Here is a 22,675-nt window from a genome sequence, read left to right as displayed (position 1 = left end):
CACCCTAGCTTTATGGGGATTAGAGAATGGTAGGAGCTAATGAAAGACTTTATACTTAATATGACTTCAATACGTTGAACAATGAACAATCTATGCCAATGAAGGAAATTGGAAGAACTTTTTCTGAAGCTGAAGTACAGTTAAATATAAATACTACTACTTCCTAGCTGTCCAGAAACCAGCTCACAAAAATAAGATTCAAGTCCATCTTCCTGAACTAGCAGGGTAGGTTTCAACATTTACAGGCCACTTCTAAAAGCTTGGTGCTGTCCTTCTGTTTGAAAATTGTTGAATGTGAATGATGAGCAGTTTCAAGGACATCTTTTCCTTAAGCATTTGCTGGGTTTCTATGTAAATACCCATAACAGCATGCTTTGGAGTATGAAGATGATAACCCTGGATAGTGATTTCATGAAAAAGAGTTAAACCATGTTTAAATGTATACTTATGAAGCTTTGTAATCAGTTGCAAAATTTAAAAATAATCTCATATACAAGTTTACATAAAATATAGAATTAGATATCATTTTATTACATTAAAGACATGGTCAAATGTCAGTTACTAGTAAGCATTTATAATTTGCTTAACTTCTATCACTGTACCATAAAAATTAGGAAAAAAAGGAAAGCAAGATGGCTCAGTGGAGAAAGGTATTTGCCACCAAGCCTGACCATCTAAATTTGATCACTAGAATCCACGTGATAGAAGGAACGAAGCTGCTCCTATAAGTTGTCCTCTGATTCCATCCCCCATACACCCTAAAGAGATATATGACTGAAATAATAAAGTAGACAGGAAGAATTTTCTCATTCCTTCACCAGTCCTTTCAAATTGCTATTTTCTTTCACATCTCTCCATTGTATTGTCAATATATGAAAGAAAAGTCTGCAAGCATTCTGTACTTTAAATACACTACACTATGGTAGACTGCTTGTGTAGCGCACAGGAAGCCTTGGGCTCCATTCCTAGCACTTCATGGAACTAGGCTTGCTAGTTAGTTCAGTGCACAGGCACTGTGAGTAGGACATAGTGTCATAAATAGTAGGAAGAGCTATCTGAGGAAGGCACTAGGCCATTCCTGAGATTATGGAGAAGTCTAAAATATACACCTTCTTCATTCAAGGTGCTACAACTTAGCTGAGAGTATTAGTTTTATATGAGTTAGTTTAAATAAATATATCCAAACACATAAGCATTACCCTCAAACATCACTTATAAAAATGACGAATACATTGCTTGAACAATTGGATTTTCATAGTCTACTACTTATCACAATGTTGCTTTTCACAGCCTACCATGCAAACAAGTGTTCAAACACTCAATTCTCGGAGGGTGGACTCTATTTGTCCAATTTGTTAACACCTGTCTGGGAGTAAAATGGGGTATCAAACTTTATTAAGTTGTAGTAAAGATTTTGAAAGCAAAAGGTGAGTAGTATTATAAGGATATAACATACTTTATTGCATGGTTTGAAAACTAAGTTCTTTGCAGGAGGTAATAATTTGAAAGTGTTAAAGACAATCTCACTGTAAAACTAGAACACACAATCTTGTAATGTTTGCTATAAATGAATGGTATAGAGCAATTATTCACAAATGTCAGTCTTTGGCTTGCTGCTGGCAGACTGAGTAACAACCACAGGCTCTTTATTTGTTTGTGCTGTGGTGAGGTCTGGGTATCCATACTTTTAAAACACATATTTAAAAGAGACATATTTAAAAGCTCAGGGACATTCTGATGCATATGCCAACAAGGCAATTGCTTGATCTGTTTGATAGGATTTTTATTTCAATAGATTTTTAAAAATCTGTTACAACTGGTAAATTTAAAAAATAAAAAACATGTAGGAAATGATCCACAATTCTATATCATGCATAAAGATTTGGTTTTTATTTGTTATTTTCTTATGCTTAATTTTTCCTTCTTGTCTTTTGTTTACATTTGTATCTTTCACTGTCCCCACTGTTGTGACAAAGTAGACAAAAAGCCAAATGTTGCCACAGTGGTTGGAATGGTAAGACGCTAAGCAATACACATTTTTTCACCATTAGTTGCCAAAAGAGTACAACCACATTATTTGTATGCTGTATGCCTCTTACTTTAAGGAAGTATCAGATGTAACAAAAAGCAATTTAAAATTTAACAATATGGATTTACAGGAGTGGGGTGTATTAAGCAAGTAAACCAATAAAACTTTGCAAGTTGTCTTTACTTTTCTGTCAAAACTACTCAAAGACCATCATATTAAAAGTCTTTCCTAAAGGTCCTACATAGAAAATATCCTCTCCCAATCTGTCCCTTGCTATGTTCCATTGCTCTCCCTAACATCTGTCATTATTTACATGTTTGTTCATAAATACCTCTCACCACTAAGATGCTCCATTACACTGTTTCTACCTGCAGCCCAAGACCAGAACAGTGTCTTGCATGTAAGAGGCACTCAATAAGTACTTGTAGAATGAAATGAATGATTAACTATGATAAATACTACTATGACAAGGTGGCTAGAGGACAGGAATCTCAAGAACACTTTACACAATTCTGAGGAAAGGACACAGACACTAGCTTAGGCATCTCAGTCCAATCAAATTTAAAATCAAAATCAGCTATGCTAACTTACTGAGGTACACTTTCACATACTGCAGATTTACTCCTTCCTTGTGTACAATACAATGACTCCCCCACCCCCAGCAATGCTGGAGCTAAACCCCTGGCCCTTGGTCATGCTAGGCAAGCACTCTACCATTTAGTCACACCTCCAGCCCAAGTTAATGAATTGCAGCAATCATCACCACAGTCCAGTTTCAGAACATTTTAATCATCACTAGGAGAATTTTAAAAACATTCCTTGTTCCTACCCTAGCTAATCAGTCATGGGATTTGTAGACATGTGTTTCTTTCTGAGTACTCATATAAGTCATACAGTATATAGTCTTTTCTATTTGGCTTCTTTAATCTAGTATGATGTTTTCAGGCTCATTCATGTTAAACTATCAGTAGCTCATTTCTACTTATTGATGAAATATATTTCATTGCATGGATACAATGCATATTGTTTATCAATTTGTCTATTGGTACTTACTTAGATTTTGTCCGTTTGTGGCCACTGAAAAGGTGCTGTGGATGTTTATGTTCATGCCTATAAGATGTAGTTAATATATTTCTTGGGTTAAATCTACATGAAAGGAATCGCTCAATCACACAGTAGACCCTGGTTTAACTTTTTGAATGTTCGAATTGAAATAGAATTGCATCACTTTGCCCCCCTCTTTAGTCCCTCTAACCATTGCCCCCAGTCACCCTCCTGGAACTCCTTTCGTCACCCCGAACTAGAGGCTGCACAACTATTTTGAGTGTCTCAACCACTTCTCTTTCTTTTGATTATCAATACTTGCAATTGTGGTTTTTTTTTAAATGGGTAGTACCTATTTTTTAGAAACATTTTTACTGTTTGAGAGATTTGCATTTTATACAATGTATTTTGATCATAGTCACTCCCCACAACTCTTCTCAGATACACACATTCCCTTTACTTATCCACCCATTTTTGAGTTCTTTCTTTTAGGACAATTGTGCTGCCTCCCCCTCCCCCAAATTCTTGGATGTGTAGTCTTCCACAGGAGCATGGTTAATTTACTAGGGGGATACAAATTACAGAAAACTGACCCATTTGCCTCCTGCAACTAACATGGCTGGGGGTAGGACTGTGTGCCCAGCTTCCCTCTCCATATTGGGATTTAGTCTGGCTTGGGCTTGCACAGGGCTGTGCATGGTGCCTTAATTCTTATGTGTTTGTATGTGCAGCTGCCTTGCGGAGTCCAGAAGATATAATATAAGTAGATAGACATTTCTATAACGTAGGTGACATGTTTCTGTTTCAATCAAGAACTAGCTTGAAGAAGCTGGAACTACTGGATAATATCATCTTTCAAAATGAACAACCTGATAAATAATTTTGTGTGTGGAATTACTTCTCTTCAGATAATGAAACAGATAATTTTCATAAACAATAATGCTTCACAGAAATTTAAAACTGACCTGGTCAAAAGCCCATGGCTCAGGAGGGGTAGGTGCTACCTACTACTGTGTTTTGCTAAAGGAACATACTGCCGAATTTAAACTTGCAGATTAGTGCTGCTCTCAATCCCGGCCAGAGACGTTACTTTCTGCAGTGAACAGCAGTTAATGCAAAGACTCACAATTGGTCAAAATGCTGAGCATAAGTGACTACTGAGTCCTCAGCCTTAAATGGGACATCTGTATCACACCCCACTCCCAAGGCAGGGTGAACACTGTGGAAGAGGGTACAGAAAAAAAAATGTAAAAAATGGAGAATGGGAAGAATGCTGTGCAATATGGCCTTCTGGTCATGGGATGGCAGTTACATCATTATTCACTGCAGGTAGGGACAAAATCAATCAATGGTCCAGTAAATAGCAGAAACTGGACTAAGTGAGTTATAAAACAATAACAACAAAACCCCCCACAACCAAAACAAAACAGAATGAGAGGAATGGGGGAAGTGAGGGTGTATATAGAGAGTGTGAGGGGGAGGTGGAATGGATATGATCAAGATACATTACGTACCTGTATGAATGAAATTGTCAAAGAATAAATGAAACATACTCCAATTTTTTTGTTAAATTTAAGTTTTTATAAGATTATAGAAACTTAAGCAGAAACTAGGTATTTTGGCAAGCTATGGAAGAAAATGACTTTTTATAATGTTAAATGGTGTTTTGAGAGATGAATATATAAGAATTATGACAATTATCCCATGTATTTATTTTATTTTCCTTTTAAATTATTATTTATTATCCCTAGGAAAAAATCTGGTTTTTATAATATATTCTGACTGTGGTTTTCCCCTACCCTCCCAGTTCCTACCCACTCCTCTCCCATCCAGATCCACTTCTTTTCTGTCTCATTAGGAAACAATCAGGCTTCTAAGGGATAATAATAAAATAAAAAATATTAAGATAAAACAAAAACTAACACATTGGAATTGGACAAAACAAACAAGCATAAGGAAAAGAGACCAAGAGAAGGCACAAGAAACAGAGAGCCACTCATTCCCACACCTAGGAATCCATCAGAACCCTAACCTGGAAGCCATGATACATACGCAGAGGACTTGCTGCAGCCCTGTGCAGGCCCTGTGCAGGCCCTGTGCAGCCCTGTGCAGGCCCTGTGCAGGCCCTGTGCAGCCCTGTGCAGGCCCTGTGCAGGCCCTGTGCAGCCCTGTGCAGGCCCTGTGCAGCCCTGTGCAGGCCCTGTGCATGCTGCTTCAGTCCCGGTTTTGTGCTTTCATCATGTTGATTCAGAGGGTCTTGCTTTTTTGGTGTCCTCCATACCCTTTGGCACTCTTTGGGCCTCCTCTTTCACAGGGTTCCCTGAGCCCTGAGAGGAGGGATTTGATGGAGACAACCCTTTTAGGGCTGAGTGTTCCCAGGTCTCTTACTCTCTATGTAATGTCTGGCTGTGGGTCTCTGTATTAGTTCTCATCTGCTGCAGGAGGAAGCCTTCTGATGATGGCTGCATAAGGACTGGTCTATTAATGTAGCAGATGCCACTAGGAGTCATTTTACTGCTACAGTCTTTTAGCAGACCAGTTTATTTAGTTCTGCCTCGGGTCCTGAGCTATCTAGTCTCAGGTTCTTGGCCACCTAAGCAGTGTTGGGATTGGGTTCCATCTCGTGGAGTGGGCCTTAAGTCAAATCAGATGCTGATTGGTTACTCCTACAAGCTTTGTGCCACCACTGCACTAGCACATCTTGTAGGTAGGACACTATTGTAGATCAAAGGGTTTGTGGCCAGGTTGGTGTTTACATTTCTCTTTTAGTAGCATACAGAGTACCTTCCTGTACCAAAGATGCTGCAACACAGGGGTGAAGGCTCTATGTAGACAATGTCTTGACATCTCCATGTTCAATGAGTTGTGTAGGTGGTGTCCTCATCAATGGAGACTTGTTGTCTGTCTCTGTAGAGCAACCTATAGTCTTGACAACAGCCTGGATTGTTTGGGGGTTCTGATGAGACCCCTTTGGCCAACAACTCAGTTAGATGTAACCTAATCCCCAGACTGGAAGCTTCATTTGGTATCAAGAGATGGCCAGTTGGGGCTCTGTCTCCCTAGTTATTTGGCAATTTCAGTTAGATAGCCTTTCTATATGCATATATGTTAGGAAGCCTCTATTGAATTGTTGGGTTTCACAAATGGCTGAGGTTCCTACTTAACACACCAAAGCAGATCTGGCCTCCAGGTTCTCCCTGAAGCCCCTTAGTCCCTACCTGTTAGGCCCTCTCGGTTGGCATACACCATCACCCTACTCTGAACTCTCCAGTCTAGAGGGCTGGGCTGCTCTTCCCTATACATCCAAATATTTTGGTTGCCCACTCTTTTTTGTGCCTCTAGGCCTCTTAGCTGCTGCACCTGGTTCCCTGCTCCCCTCTCCCTTACCTTCATCCCTCAGTCTGGTAATGTCCACTCTGGATTCTCCCAGATGTACCTGTCCCTGACTCTGGCTTTGCTCTCCCACATATCTATAATAAACCTTCTCCTCCACCATACCTAGGAGCAGTTATGTTTCCTTTTTATTTATTTATTTTTAATTCATTTGGTGCTTTCATACTACCGCTCAAATGGCCCTTAATTTTGGCTGTCTCTTCCCATATTCCCTCCCAAGTCCTCCTCTTCTATCCCCCTCCCCACCTCATACCTCCATTCCAGCCCTCTCCAGCCACCCATCCACAACTATCTATTCTATTTCCCTTTCCTAAGCTATCCGATTCTCCCAGTTTCTTACTCTATACCTAAGCTCTGTAGTTCAAGGGATTGTAGCTTGGTATTCACTGACTACCTCCAAGGGCATGTGCACTCATATGCATATACCCACACAAAGACAAATATCAGTATATACAATTACAAGTAAAAATAAATCCTAATTCTCTTAAACTAAAAAAATAAAAATGGAAGTTTTAAGTTACCTAATAATTATGAACTTTCGGGTACTTTTCTTCTTATTTTGAGAAAAGCTTACCAATATGAATTTTATTGAGAAAAAATTACCCCTGGCTAGTTTTGTGATTATATTTGCAGTGTTAGACTAAATTTTAATTAATTTTATAGGGAGCTAGATTTTTGTATTAGATATTTCTTTTTTAATGTGAAGAAATACAACAACAACACACATTCTCCTTTTTTTATACTAAATTGTTTGGGGGTGTTGTAAAGGTAAGTTTAAGTAAAATTCTGTAGAGAATGAAATAGAACAGAACTAACATAATTGCTGTTACTTGAGAAAATAAAAACCTTTACTTAGTGGCATAGACATCAAGACCTGAGCTACTCAGAGCTAGCTTGAAGAGTAAATAAAGTCATTCTGCAGGAATAATCTGTCCTCACAGGTTAGGATTTTGATTAGGTAATTTTGTTCCCATGCTAGTATTTAACTGCTGCTGTAAAAACACAGAAAACTTAGGTAAATAAATTTTATCCTGATGTTGGAACAAAGTATAGAAAAGAGTCCTATAGTTTCAGTAAGGCCAATCAGACTTAAAAGGAGCAGAACTCAATTGAAAGGTGTCCCACTGTCCTCTTGGAAATTAAAGTTCCAGATAATTCAGTTCACAATTACAGATTGTCACATCTCTTTACTATCACCTCAGGCCCACTAGTTGCTCCTTCCTAAAATGAGTACAATGTCCATGACAGCCAGAGAACCATAGTCATTTCCAGTTCCTAAATGTACTCTATGGTAAGTATGCAAAAAGGTGCTAGAATTTACAAAAAAAAAAAAAAAAAAAAAAAAGAAAGAAATGAAAAGAAGAGCAATAACTGATCATATAAAAGTTTTGAGCCCAATATGGCCAGCTTTGGCAAGCATTAATGTAAGCCTAGGAACTTTAGCCATGCGGTTGAATTCTCCAAAGTTCAGTAATGTATGGTAACTGCTTTTTCAAGTATGTTTGAGAATGTGTCACCCAGATACCTTGGAGATTAAGGATAACCCTGAAGGTCACTGACCTCCATTTGTTAACAGTAGCATGCCAGCTAAGCCTTTTCATTTTCACAATCTTCTTCAAGCCAGTGTAGTACCTGTTTTTCAGGAATGGCTCTGGGCAACATTTATTGGCCTCCTGAAATTCATTTAGCCCTGTTTGAAGATACCTTAAAGTTTGTAAGCCTGAATGTAGCCATTATGAGACCATTAGTTCTGCTCCTTGTGAGCTGCTTGTTTTTTCTTTATGGTTCTTAGTTGTTCTTTTGCAGAGCTACCAGCTTAAGTTGTGCTGGGATCAAGAAAAATGGGCCTTGGTGGTTCGTGTTCCTGGAGTTGTGTCCATGCTAGTGGATGCCCACATGCTCCAGAAGAGAATTTGACATTGCTGCTGCCATTGTTGCTGTTATAGCAGTGGCGGCCACCACTGCTACTGTTTCCGGGATTACCATTTCATAATTGGTTACTACAGCTAGCACAATGGAGACCCTGGCAGCAAAAGTAGCTACCGCAGTTAATTAATCTTTCATTCTATTGGGCATGATAAATTTAATTCAATAGTTATATACATTTCGATTGGCTTTGAAAGTTATAAATTTATAAACTCAAGTTCCATTTGCTTTTGGGATACCATCTTACAAGGACTCCAATTTGTAGTAAGGCTCGTTAAGGAAGGGAATGGCTCAGTTACCTTTAGCCTACTGGCTATGGGTGGGTTAGGACTTCTGTTGGTCTTTTCTGTGTTGAACACACAGATTGCAAGCCCAGTGCCACTTTGAGATCTTTGGCAGCAGTTAACTCTGCAGTTCACACACGATTGAGCCTGTATGATAATGAGTATTCAGAGATGGGTAATGCCTGGGGGGCGCTTACCAACCTAAGATAGAGCGCCTGTGTGGCCTGGGCAGGCGTCTCCATGATGCGTAAGGTGAACTGCTGCTGTCCCACGCAACCTAAGTCAGAAGCTCATTTTTTAGTAAAAGGGGGGACCTGTAGGGCCCTGGCCCCTGTTTTGGGTAACTGTTGCCTTGCTTGCTGACCTTGACCTTGATATCTCCCTATGCTAATTCCCTGCTGGGTTCCACCCTCCTGAATGCTTAAGGGAAGTTCCTTGTCTGTGTATCATACATATTGGGCGTTAACAGCTTAGATGCAAGATTGTAAAACATCAGTAGCGAACTTCTGCCCTCCAGGGTTCTCCCATTATGCTGTAAGCCTATATTTAAGACCTCCTTCCTCCTTCAATAAAAGGCATTTTGGCATTAAAAAAAAAAGCCAAGTTATAGAAAAAAAAAAGTTTCACTACATTATTCTAATTATACATTTAGATGGTAGATAAGAATATCAAACTTTCTTTAATGGATGGAGAAAGTGGGCTTAAAGAGATCATCTAAGGTGATATAGGATGAGAAGACACTAACCTCCATTTAAATTTTCTAAATCTTATTAATTTCTTTTCTTGATTTTTTTTTCTTTGGCTCTTCCTATTGTACAGTATAAGCTCTTATGCTGGGGCATTGATTTTCCTTTTCAAGATCTATGCATATGGCACAAAGCAGTACCTAGCATGTGGTGAATACTATGTAAGTACACATACATACAGACACACATTTAAATTTTCAAAGTTATTTGGTGTGTGTGTGTGTGTGTGATATGTATGTGTGGTCATGAGTGTACCACAGCGAGCATATGGAGGTCAGAGGGCACTCTGGGGAGTTGGTTCTCTTCTTCTGCCTTCACATTAATTCCAGAAGCCAAAGCCAGGTTGACAGGCTTGTGCAGCAAGTACCTTTGCCCACTGAGCCATTGCACTCATCCATGAGGTTTATTTTTAAATGATAAATGTTACTGAAAGGTCAATTAAAAATTATGTAACACAATATATACAGCATTATACTCTTGTGCTGTAATTCTAAGTACCAATAATAGCTTATAGTCCTATGTAGTTATGAAGTACTTTCTAATCACGACATGCCATTTTATAACATCTCTAGGCAAATTTTATTATCTTCCCTACTACCGAGTCACTTATCCAAATAAAGAGCCAAGGAATGGCAAAGTAGATTCTAAACCTCATCTCTTCTGTCAGCTAGAGGACACCAGGGCTGTTTCCACAAGAGCACGTTTGCCTGCCTAGATTGCACTGGCTTTCCTGAAATTACACACTGATGGGCATACAAGAGGTATGTCTGCTTCCTGATGCTTAATTTATAGTAAGAATGGCTAACTGAATACAAAGGCTGTGACTTTAAATTGGTATTGAAATTTGTATTTGCAGAGAAGAGAAAAAATTTAAATTGGTAAGGAAATACATGATGGGTGATCATTGGAGGCCTCTCAATGGTCATATAGATATCAGTATATCTGTATTTCATGAACAAACAGATCTTGCTGAAAAGAGCTATGAAGTGATCTAAATTGCCTTCCAACTCCATAAAGAGTATAGCTAAATGTGTGATACACAATGTGCCAAGAATAATCACAAGTACTAAGCTGTTCTGAAGATGTATGTAAACATGGTCAAAATTTGTGATATACTTGAAATAAAGAAATCATATTTATGAAAGCCAACACTATGTGCAGTGACTATATTCTCAAAAGCAGTACAGCACTATTAAAAAGAGAAAACAAGAAAGGTTTATCTCTTTTTTAAAAAATAAAAATTAATTAGCACACATTGATCATAGTTAATGCTACACTGTCTAACACAGACAAAATGGTATGTAAGAGAAGGACTAACAAGAATTCACACCCACATTGCTGCGGACATGGCATCAAGGAGACTATAAAGGGCAAATCACTCACTGCTGAGGTAAATAGGATACATGCTTTGATAAAGGACCAGGTGGTCTGCAGTGATGTTTGACTAAATAATGACTCAGGAAAAAATATATCATACAGCAATGTATTCAGGTTAAGGAGATTTTCTTCTTAAGAATATAACACATTACTGCTAATGTACTAACAAGACAATTATTGACATTTTAAATATACTGCATTATAAAACATACAGGAATGTCACATCTGATATACAGGAAACACAACTTTCCTAAGGAGACATTTTAAATCCTGTAGTGGAACTACCTAATATGGTAAGTCAAAGTGGGTAAGTTCTCTTGAGGGCTTAAATCTCAGCTATCACAGCCCATCACAATATGTAGCCAATTCAGAACTGAGGCCACTGAGGGCAGTCTTTCTAGTTTTGTCTAACCTTACATTAACATGCCAATTGAACAAACAGTGACTCCTAAAGGGTAGCCAGGTACCAGTTACTTCAGTTAGTTAGACATTCTTTACAGAGTTAGACAGATCTCATATAGCTCAGATAGTCTCAGACTCACTATGTAGCCAAGGTTGGCCTTGTTCTTTTGATCCTTCTGCTTCTACCCCCACAACTGCTGGGAAGACAGGCATGCATGACCAAGTCTAGCTTCTGGGCTTTCTTTTTTAGTTACTCCAACCTTCTCTTAAAGATATGTAAGAACTCTCTTTTCCCTGGATTTTAGGTAGTGAATCACAGTAGAGGGGAAGAGGGGAAAGAGTTCTTCTGAATGTAGTAAGATTGTGAACCATAAAGCACTGGGATGGGCAAAATCTCTAAGAAGGGGACCTGAGAACTGAGATGCTTAAATATGGTCCTAGTATAGGTCGTGAATACTGGAGGCAGGTGGGACATTGAAAGTGTTCTACAGACTGGCCAGTCTAATGAGAGAAAAGCAGATAAAGACGATGGGAAAAAGACACTGATACTCTGCTAAAACACCATGCCTATGTCTGGAATACTTCACCTGGGACTCCCAGAAATGACAAAACACAATATGGGAACTGCTCTACATAAGGACAAGGACACTATAACACAGAGATGCTTAGGAGGTGGAATGCAAGATTCAGAGAGGAAGACAAAGCATAGAGGAAGGAAGAATGAAGCCATAGTCTCGGTACGTGGGGTATGTGTACATGTACAAGAACATGTTTCCATGTACATGGTTGCCGAAGCCAGAGGAGGATGTTGGGTGACTCCTCTATCACTTACTACCTTACAAATGAGACAGGATCTCTCTGAACCTGAAGCCTGCTGCCTAGTCTAGGCTGGCTGGTAGGAGCCCCTGGGATCCACTTATCTCTGTCCGCCAAAGCTGGGCTCTCAGGAGGCACAGCCACACTGGGCTTTTACATGGATGCTGGGGATCTGGACTCCTCCTCTTGCTTTCACAGGAAGTGTCCTTCTCCAGTTGGCCATCTCCCCACACCCTTAACTGTATCACTTCTGAACACTGAGAGTGAGGCTTGTGTTTTATGACTGTTCAAGGAGAGTCGTCACCACTCCCCAGCTCTATAGACAGTAGTAAGCACTGAGTGAGCACTGTGTCTTGTGGCAGTTCTCCACACATTCAGGAATAAGACAACATCACAGAACCCAGAGTTTGGGAGGCCTCACTGGAGTTCAACTGGGTCAAATACTTAGAACACTGCTGGATCCGCCTTTCCCTTTAGTGCCAATTGTTCATAATCTCACCTTGATTAGAGGATTACTGGAGAGGAAGGGAGGAAAGAGGAAATTAAGGCTAATTTATTTTATTTCTTATCAATCAACTGTGACAAAAGACCTGAGTTCTAACTTAAATAAACAAGACCTGCAGTTTGTCTTCAGTCTTTGTTAGAAGTGCCTCATATTATGTTCATATTTTCACTGTCTATCAGTTTCATGAATAATTTAGCATAAGCTGACTGAGTTTTTGGAAACAAAAATATTTGAAGTAAAAAAAAGAAAGAAAGAAAAAGAAAAGAGTCTAACAAATAGAGCATTTTTGAATAAACATAAGGGGAAAAAGTATTCAAAAGCCACTATACTTACACCAAATAAATTCATTAGAGATAAATAAAATGCAAATGAAAGACCATTACACTTATAAATACATTAAAACATAATTAGCACCCTTAAATGAATACTAAATTAAATAGAAAAGTAACATTTGGAAAACCCAAGCAGTTGTATCACAGCATTCTATAAGTAAAAATTATTTTCAATTATCTACTTTAAAAGTATACTAAGAAAGCTGGGCATGTTGTCATATGTGTATAATCTCAACCCTTAGAGAATGATGTGGGGAGATCTTGAGTTCAAGGGCAGCCTGAGCTACATTAGTAACTTGCAGGCCAGTCTGAGCTACATGTCAAGACTATTTCAAAAACTGAGTAAGGATAGACAGAACATTTCTGAACATATACAGAGAAAAGAAGAGCCAAAGTAAGATATTCTTCAAGTCAAAACAGAAAAAGAAAATCGAACTGAAAATTTATATTCATTAATGAAATACAATCTGAAGTGGAAAAAAGTACTTAACTTTAAGGAGGCAAAATTTAAAATTAAACTTTGAATTAACTGTTTACTTTTACTAAAAGATGTATCTTTATATAACTCTAGTAGAGTGAAAAGGGTTAGTAAATGGCTTATGAATGAAGGCCCATCAACATGTGCTGGGGACATCAGTAAGTGGAGAACCACCTGAGCTATGTGTAACGGCCACAGGAAGCATGCAAGCTGGAGGGAAGTACGGTAAAACAGCTACCCTGGACAAATTTTGGTATACAGCCTGACTTTGATCTTGGACACAATACTTTCAAACATAATATGCTATTGATTTAAGAACACTCAAAGGAAAGGACTGCATAATAGTCAAAGTGAAACTGCAAGGTCCAGCTTTGCTATGCTAATACAATAGCTTTGTTGAGATAACAAAGAGTGGATAGAGGAAGCCAGATAGACAATATTTATCTACATTTGAACAATGCTTTCAACCCTGTGCTGCATATCAGCCTGCTGAGAAATTAAGATATGAATTGTATAGATGATGTGACAGAGTGAATTACTAGTGGCTTCTAGATTTGAAATAAAGGATTATTATCCTTTCAGATACAGAAGTTCATACCAATGTATCTCAAGTTTTAATTTGCAGCTAGACTAATTATGTGAAATAAAATAAATGTAGCTTATACATTAATCATTTTCAGGGAAAGGTTAATTTAATAGAATTCAATATAATCCACAAGAAAAAAATTTGGAAGCAACCAATAACAAAGAATCTAAAAGTGACTAATTTACCTATACAAAACTAGCACAAGGAACCTCATAAATAAAATATGTGCCTTTCATATTTTAGAATCAGTGTCATATAGGTTAATTAGCTGAATTTTTCTTCTACAATATATTATTTTCCATTTTTTTTATGCACAGAAAATTCAGTAAACTTAAGTAAAGATAAAGCCACATAGCAAATACTGGTAGCATTTCCTATTATTTAACTTCATGTTGTTTGACTGTAATTCATTAGAGCAGCTGTGTAACAGGTAAGGTCTAGTCTTGGAGAAAGGACATAGCGGAGTTGGCAAGCACTTTCAATGTGATTATTTAAACCCAGTGTAAGCTTAAAACAAAGCATTTAGGTCTGGACTTAAAAGAACAAAAGGCAATTGGCCATCATGTAACCATTTGCTCATACAATAATTCAAGATTTCTATTATGTGAGAGGCATTATGATACTAGGTCATCTACAATCCTGTAGTGTATGCTTACTTAGCAATAACAGAGTTGGGAAAAAGCAATTAAAACAGTAAGTAACGTTGCAAGGCTGAGATTTTTCAACAATTCTCAGACACCTTAGTAGAAAAGATACTATGTACCACATATAAGGACTTAGTTAATAAAAGTTCAAAAGTATTGTAAATAGAATTGCAGTATAATGCTCTAATACCTGCAGATATTAAAATATCTTAAAGTATCTTTTGAAGGAAATTTATAACCAATTTATGATAAAGAGATTATTAGAAATATCATATTGGTTATTATTTCAAAATGCAGGATTTGAAAGCATTAAAAATTTTCTTGCATGGGGCTAAGAGTTCATATTATTTTTTTCATATTACATTCAATAATCATGTTAAAACCTGCAACTACTAGCATTTCTTATTTTTTACAAATTGATTAAGATGCTAAGATCTAAATTAATGTGATCAGGATAAAACTATACAAATATTGGTGGACTGTTCTACTTGCTACAGATAGAATTACATATTTTATAAGGTTAGTATTATCAATTGGCTATATTGATCTGAAGCCATACAGTACTTCAGATCCCCGAGACTGTTGTACATACAGTGCTCTGTCTACTGGTTCTACAGACCCACCACAAACATCAGTGAAATCAGAGAATGCACTGAATTGTAAATGCCAAGATGTATACTTTATAGAGCCAAAAGAAGAGAATTTGCTAATGGTTCATTTTCTCAGGGTGTTATACTATTAGTTGATCACAGATAACAGCATACAGTCAGGATTTCTGCAGATCAAATCAGGTAAGAATAAGATACATACTCTTGTTTAAGTGAATTTAGTTTGAATACGTGTCTTTGTAGAATTCTGCACTGAAGCCTACAGACCTTTCCTATAGGTTGACACCGGGGACTTGATCTGATTGGGGTGCTGCTGTTAGCATTTTAAACTCCCAAACTCAAACATTCATGGTTTTGCTCGATCTCAGATTCTAACCAGAGATGAAAAACACATTTTTTTAAAAGTCCCTGGTTGTTATGGTAAAAGATTTGTATGAATTAGAGTAAAATCTCAACTTTATAATTTACTCAATAATATACAAAGCTTTCAAAATTGGCACTCAATACATTGCCAGTCTTTCAACTTCTCAGTACATATTTCCTCTTACAAGCTTCTGAGAAATTGAAAAATTTATAATGTGCTCTAAGTGTTTGTATAAGAGTCTGTGTGTGAACATGCTTGCCACAGTGCTAATGTGACAGTCAGAGGACAATGTTCAGGAGTTTGTCCTTTCCTTCTACTATGTGGATCACAAGGATGGAACTCAGGTGGTCAGGCATGGGGGAAAGTGTTCTTTGCCACTGAGTCACCTCACTGGCCCCATAGGATGCTTTTAAACTAATCTATGTTAGCAAACATTTGTGCCAGGCAATGACTATAATGTAATGCTGTAACTTAGTTTAAGATCATGAAATGGCATAAAGCCCTGTGAAGGCATTAGACCATATTCTTTTTTTTGTAAATTAAGATTTTTTTTTATTCATTTTATATACCAACCACAAGTTCCCCCTCTCTTCCCTCCTCTCACCCCTCAGCCCTACCCCCCATTTCCCCTCCAACAAGGTAAGGCCTCCCATGGGGAGTTAGCAGAGTCTGGTACATTCTATTGAGGCAGGTCCACCCCCCATTTCCTCCTCCAACAAGGTAAGGCCTCCCATGGGGAGTTAGCAGAGTCTGGTACATTCTGTTGAGGCAGGTCCAAGTCCCTCCCCCTGCATCAAGGCTCTGCAAGGTGTCCCACCATAGCTAGCTCATGCACCAGGGATGGATCCTGATCCTACTGCCAGGGGGCCCCTTAAGCAGATCAAGCTGCACAACTGTCTCCTTTATGTAGAGGGCCCAGTCTAGTCCCACGGAGGCTCCACAGCTGTTCTTCTAAAGTTCATGAGTTTCCACTAGTTTGGTTGGTTGATATTAGACCATATTCTATGGCCTAGCCAGAGAATACAAGCACTGTGCCAAATAGTTACTTCTTAGGGGGCAAAAGAATCACATATTTTTACCTTCCTCTTTTCTTCTCTTTGCTTCTTCTTCATTCCTTTCTTTGGCTTTTAGTGCTTCATCAGCTTTTGCTGCAAGAAAACAACAAAATTTCTGCAGTTATTTTATGCACACCTTGTAAATAAGAATAGTGGAGAAAGGAAACAGAAATTTAATATTTATTTCTGTGAGGTTTTCAAAAGAAAGATGGCAGCTGTGATTTAGAAATACATATTTGTATTCTTCATTCAGAATTCATTTCCAGAATATTTACAATCCCCAAATCTTAGTTCAAGATACCCTCTGTACAAAAAGAAAATGAAGTTGAGCAATGTGAGGTTAAATCATGAGATAAGAATTGGGAAAAATAGTTGGTTATTAAAAGCCAGCTGATTTACCAGTGGAACATATCTGTTTTAAAGTCTGGAAGATTCAATTTTTATCTCTAAGAAACTTGCAGTATCTGTGTTGCAGTATCAGATTAGGTGGAATCTCTCTCTTTCTCTCTCTTTCATGCACATCATAATAGAGCTTCATTTCTGTTATGACAGCATTTGCTAAAAAAGATCTTTTTTCTCTCTAGAACCTCTTCTCTTATTACTTAATTATCTACTAGTTGCTCAACTGCAGGGGTTTTTCAAACACTTTACTACAGATGTTAAAGAAGATTAAAAATATACAGCACAGTAACAAGGGACTATCAATATACTCTGTAAATTAATTAAATTTCTGTTCTAGCACATCATTTATTCCGAAGCATTAACGTCTCAAAGGAGCGATTCTCCTTTATTGCCGTCTTACTGCCTGATGAGTGAACTAAGCGAAAATAAGTCTCTAATAGCATTAGAGTTGATGAAATATTAAGTTAAAAAAGTATTGCCTCGTCAAAAGAAAAGAATCAGACTGTGCCAGCATTAAACTTTGGATTAGCCTTTATCACAATGATAACAGCAACTACAAACTCTGACTTTAAAAATATACTGCGGTTGTTGCTGCAAATACGTTTTCTATGCAAAATTAACGTATCTTTAGACCTATACAATTTGGCTTAAAAAAGGAATTTAAGGAAAACTCATGTATCATAGAAAACTAATTTTTCTTCAAGGTTTGATTTTCTTCACCATCAATACTGACACTTTTTCTTAAGGTATAAAACTCACATAATGGTGTTATGAAGTGCTATATCTAATGACATGGACATCTGTTTCCATTTATAAGCTTTTATGTATACTTAGACTGTGTTTAAAGTCATGAAACATTAAAACTTTATGTCATTTTACATCATTGCAAAAATCTACTAAATTAGATAATAAAAACAAACCAGCAGTACAGTAAGTCTAAAGACTTTTACTTCATTTACACTTTATTCACCCTGGTAGAAGGACAAGGATAATAGAAATTCCATTTAAATTCAATTTTGGTTATATGTGTAATTGTAGATATACCCCTTGAGTCATGTAAAATACTCAGCTTATGTTTCTTTCAAATTATCCCGCTCAGATTCACATTCTACTCCTTACAACCATCTTCAATATGTATTAGCAGAGCTCATTAGACTGAAATTTAATAATGCAAACATCAGGTGCATTTCAAGAGCCTCCATTAACAACGTAAGATGGATTGCTTATATATAACTCTTGGGCCAACCGGGCACAATTTAAATTCAATAAAGTAGCCTGCCTAAATCTGATTTATCTATTTGACCACGCTGGTTTGTCCCTTCTTACTGATTTGTTGCTATACACAGACAATTCATCGGAATATTGTTTTGTATGTTTTTTAAAAAACTGAAAATGGCCCTGGTGCTGTGGCTAAATATTTTATGTAATTCATCTTCATACTGTCAATCAGGATTCTCAAGAATTTGTATATGCATATAAATAAAAAAAATCCTGTGAATTTTGTTGAAATAACACAGATAATCTTTTTTTTCCCTTAGTATTTGTTACTTTATTTTAAACTCCTGGACAGAACCTGGCTTAACTTAATTATAAAAAGTTTAGTTAGTGGGCTAGAGAGTTAGATCAGCAGTTATGAGCACTTTCTGCTCTTTCAGAGGACCCAGGTTCGTTCTCCAGCACCCAGATGGCAGCTCACAACTGCTTGTAACTCCAATTAACATGGATAATCTTAAAAGTCCACATCTGAAAATTTTATCAGTGATGACTATGTCCTCCACAAGAAATATTAATGAATTCACTCAGAGAGGATATACATTTGAAATGAACCATCAGCATAAACTCCTCTTTGACTATTAGGGGAGTGTGGAATAAATGTTACCTCTTTTTTTGCTTTTCGAGACAGGGTTTCTCTGTGTAACAGCCCTGGCAGTCCTGGAACTCACAGAGATCCCCCTGCCTCTGCCTCCCGAGTGCTGGGATTAAAGGCCTGCGCCACCACACCCAGCTAATAACTGCCGCCCCAAACAGCTTTATGCTATTATCATGTAAATGTGGAAAGAAGCAGAACTTCTCTAGTCATTCATATGTAATTTAATTTACCTGAAAAATCTGTATTGTCTGAAGGTAGAAATTCCATTTTACAGATGATGCCTCTAAATACTACTGGATGTGTCACAAATTTTGACACTGAGGCACAGGTAGTCAGAGCTAGTCTTGTGATTTACCATCTTCTTTGGACTCTGCAGTACCATCTACTCCAAAGCATAGCAATTACCTATAAACTACCTTTCTTGTTTGATCTTCTACACAATCTCGAGTCCTTTGGTGCTCCCCAGTTCTCTCAGGGTTTTGTTTCTTGAATATTCACCCTAGACGCCATGGTTTAAATGACCCCAGCAAAATTCACTTTGCATTGTGAAGTTTTAGAAGTAGGATCATAGGACCACTAAAAGGTGAGTAGGTTGTGAATGCTGTCTTTTTTTTTTTTTTGAGCTGAGGATTGAACCCAGGGCCTTGTGCTTGTTAGGCAAGCGCTCTATCACTGAGCTAAATCCCCAGCCCCTAGTGCTGTCTTTTTGACTGGATTCACAATTTAATGAAATGTCTCATGAATGAACCTGTCATAAAAGCCAGTTTACAGGTCTTCTGTGTCCACCTCTCTTGTTCTGTGATGTTTGTCCTTCATAGCCTTATGTCTTGCACTGTCCTCACCAGCAAGAAAGTCTCATAAGATGTGGTCCATTGACCTTGTACCTTCCAGAATTATGAGCTAAATAAACTTTTATTCTTTATACATTACACAGTCTGTGGTATTTAGTTAGAGACGCACAAGGGCCAAGATATTGGACAACAAGGCAACTATTTCAAATGCATGCTTATAAAAACCATCATCTCCCTCATTCATTTGTTGTTTTGACAGTTACTCATACTTCTGACCATTTCCTATTTATGCTGAAGGGTCTCCCTACAAAACAGTATACAATGCTGCTGGCTGTGCCGAACCTAATGATTTAGTAACCTGCATCCTTATAGGTAAGTAGCACCTCTTCAGTCAGTAAAGCCATAGATGGTGTCTGTTCTTAGTTCTTGCAACTTATTATAGTTTCTTCACAACAAATGCCAATAATCTACCAATTTCCCTGATACCCTGATAATTCCTCAGCTCTACTTCTATTTACCTTCAAATTTATACATCAATCAATTTTTGCCTTGTTTCATAAAATAAACCCACCCACTTATGCTTTAAAACCTATTCCTTTTCATAGCCTTTGGGCTCTTGGTTCTTAAGGTTCAAATGCTCTCTCCTCTCTCCTCAACTACAAATACATTCAAGTCTCACAAAGTCTGCTCAGTGCTTACCTTTCTTCCAGCACTGTTACTGCCTTTTCTTGTTTTCAACAGTTGCCTCACCCCAATTGGCAGTGGCCATGAAAGTTCTTTTATAGCCAGGTCTAACGGCTACCTTAGCTAGTCTCTCTGTTCTGTAAACTTGGCTGTGGATACAGCTCAGTGGTAATGGATTGCCTATTATGTGTGAGGCCATGGATTCCATTCCTAGCATCACAAATAAATGACTTATCTGTTCAAAGTGCTCTAATACTCTCACAATGTTCTGACTGCTCTCTTTTACTTCTTCAATTTCTGGTTTTGGGTAGGATATGGAAAGCCCAAATTCCCTGTAAACCTTTCACAGGTATCCCTATCCATGGCCCCTTTCCTGAGCATTAGAGCTACCCATTAGATATTTCAAAATTGTGCTCATGGTTGAACTCACAGTCTTCCCCTCATTGTTTCCCAGTTCTCTTCCTTTAGTATCTCCCTCCCCTTTTAACCAATCACCTAATCTCTCAAGCTGACAGCTTTCTGACATTTCCCTCCAGCTCTCATCCTGATGCTGATCATCAGCTCTGGGAGACCATCTCTAGAAGCCCTCACTCCTTTCCATTTTCAGCAGTCCCACTCAGATAATCTTTGTTCTGATGTTCCTATTTTATTCTGCATCTCTAATCCCCTTCCTTCCAATGCACACTGCACATGACCACAAGGGCAAGGAATGCATTCGCTGCTTCATACACCAGAAGCACTGTCTCTAGAGAACACAGAAACTCAATAAATGTTGAGCAAATGAATGAATATACTTTCATAAAACCCCCAAATAATCATGGTACTGTGTACTAAGAATACCTCCGAGGAACCATGTTAAAGCATGTGCATAGATTATTATAAACATACCAGATATAAGTATTGCTAGAGACACTGAACCCAAGTCCTCAGCATGCCATTTAAAGCCCTTCAGAGTCTGCTATCAAGGTAATCCTTAAGACTCAATAGTCACCATTCCTCCCTCCTCACCAGGGATCTGGAATATGGCCTTCTTGGGCCTTTTGTTACACTCCATCTTTGTTCTTGCTGGGGTACCCATTTTGTTTTCCTGCTGAGAAAATTGTAGCTGGAAGTTTCAGCTGAAATACCACTCTCTCCTGTAAAATCCTCCCCGATCAACAACCTTCAAATTGGTCTGGCAAGGAACTTCTTGCCATGTCATTCCACTGCCAAAGTCATGAAGATCCAACAGCAAGGACAGAATGGGAGTGAAGATGATTCTGTAATCATCACTTTCTTTCCCCAACTACTGGATGAACTGTGGTCCGAGAGAAGGCCAACTCCAAATACAATGAATCTGGGCTACTGAATTTCTGCACAGAGCAGGGTTTTCTTTATGACGTGCACCACTGTGTGACACAAACACAAAACACAAACGTGCTGCTGGGCAGCACTGTCATGTTCACATTGTCACAGTAGATGACCCAAGTCTCCTTAACATAGTAGGTGTTCAATGAACGGTTCTGAAACATGAAGAAAAAGTACTTTGAAATGAATAGAGATATTATATTGTTCCTTGAGAAATAAAATTTTTCTGACCAGAACTCATCGGAGGCTGTTTTACTAGAGTGACAGGGGGGTAGAGGAACAGAAGAGGTAACACAGGGTAGGGGACACGGTGGGGCATTATTTATTAATAGTATGTGTTGTCCACAGCAAGTATCAGTGTTATTCTCATCCTTACAAATTTTATAAAATTTCATTACGACTACAGCTTTTTAGATCATTAAAAATAGTTTTCATAGGTCACATTTTAAATGATTTTAAGAAGTATTTTATATACCTTGTGGGAGAGAATAAATAACAACAAGAATTAGAAAAGACTGACGGGGTATCAACTCATACCATACTTCCATAAAGAGCTAGAATGATATTTCTAGAGAAATTTTTTCCCAGAAGTCCATCAATCTTCATCTAGAAGTTCGTTTGCATATGTACTTACATCTTTGATATTGTACCACCACAAATGTACCAGAAATGTTGAGGAGTTCTTAAAACAAAACAAATGGAAAGCAGATGGGAATAGATACAAAGGAAAATGATGAGGATATTGCAGTTGATCATATTCAGAATACTATGAAGAAGTTTTAGGGAGGTTTTAGTCAGTGGATACCAATCACACTAGTCAGGCCTGGGGCAAATGTCAAGATGGAAATTATGACCGGAACAGCTGAGCAATGGTACCTCCCCTGTACGTGTATAAGGATACAGGCAGGATTTGCCCACAGGCAATAACAGTGAATGCAGAGGTGCTGGGGCCTGTGAGGCAAGCGCTGGCTATTACTGACCCTTAAAAGGAA

The 22,675-nt window shown here is 38.1% G+C and overlaps 1 protein-coding gene across 1 annotated transcript in view; it reads right to left on the bottom strand.

The window, feature by feature from the left end:
* Window positions 1-22,675, bottom strand: part of Rsrc1 (arginine and serine rich coiled-coil 1) — a 328,277-nt gene that overhangs the window by 43,990 nt on the left and 261,612 nt on the right. The window contains exon 7 of the mRNA XM_052731019.1: window positions 16,614-16,682. Coding sequence (XP_052586979.1) covers window positions 16,614-16,682 — 69 coding nt within the window. The remainder of the gene's footprint in view (window positions 1-16,613; window positions 16,683-22,675) is intronic.

The sequence above is a fragment of the Peromyscus californicus genome, unplaced genomic scaffold, assembly GCF_007827085.1.
Source record: "Peromyscus californicus insignis strain IS unplaced genomic scaffold, ASM782708v3 Scaffold_9__1_contigs__length_137607984, whole genome shotgun sequence".
NCBI lineage: Eukaryota > Metazoa > Chordata > Mammalia > Rodentia > Cricetidae > Peromyscus > Peromyscus californicus.
Note: the sequence above shows the minus strand (reverse complement) of the source record. Positions and strands in the feature narration are given on the sequence as shown.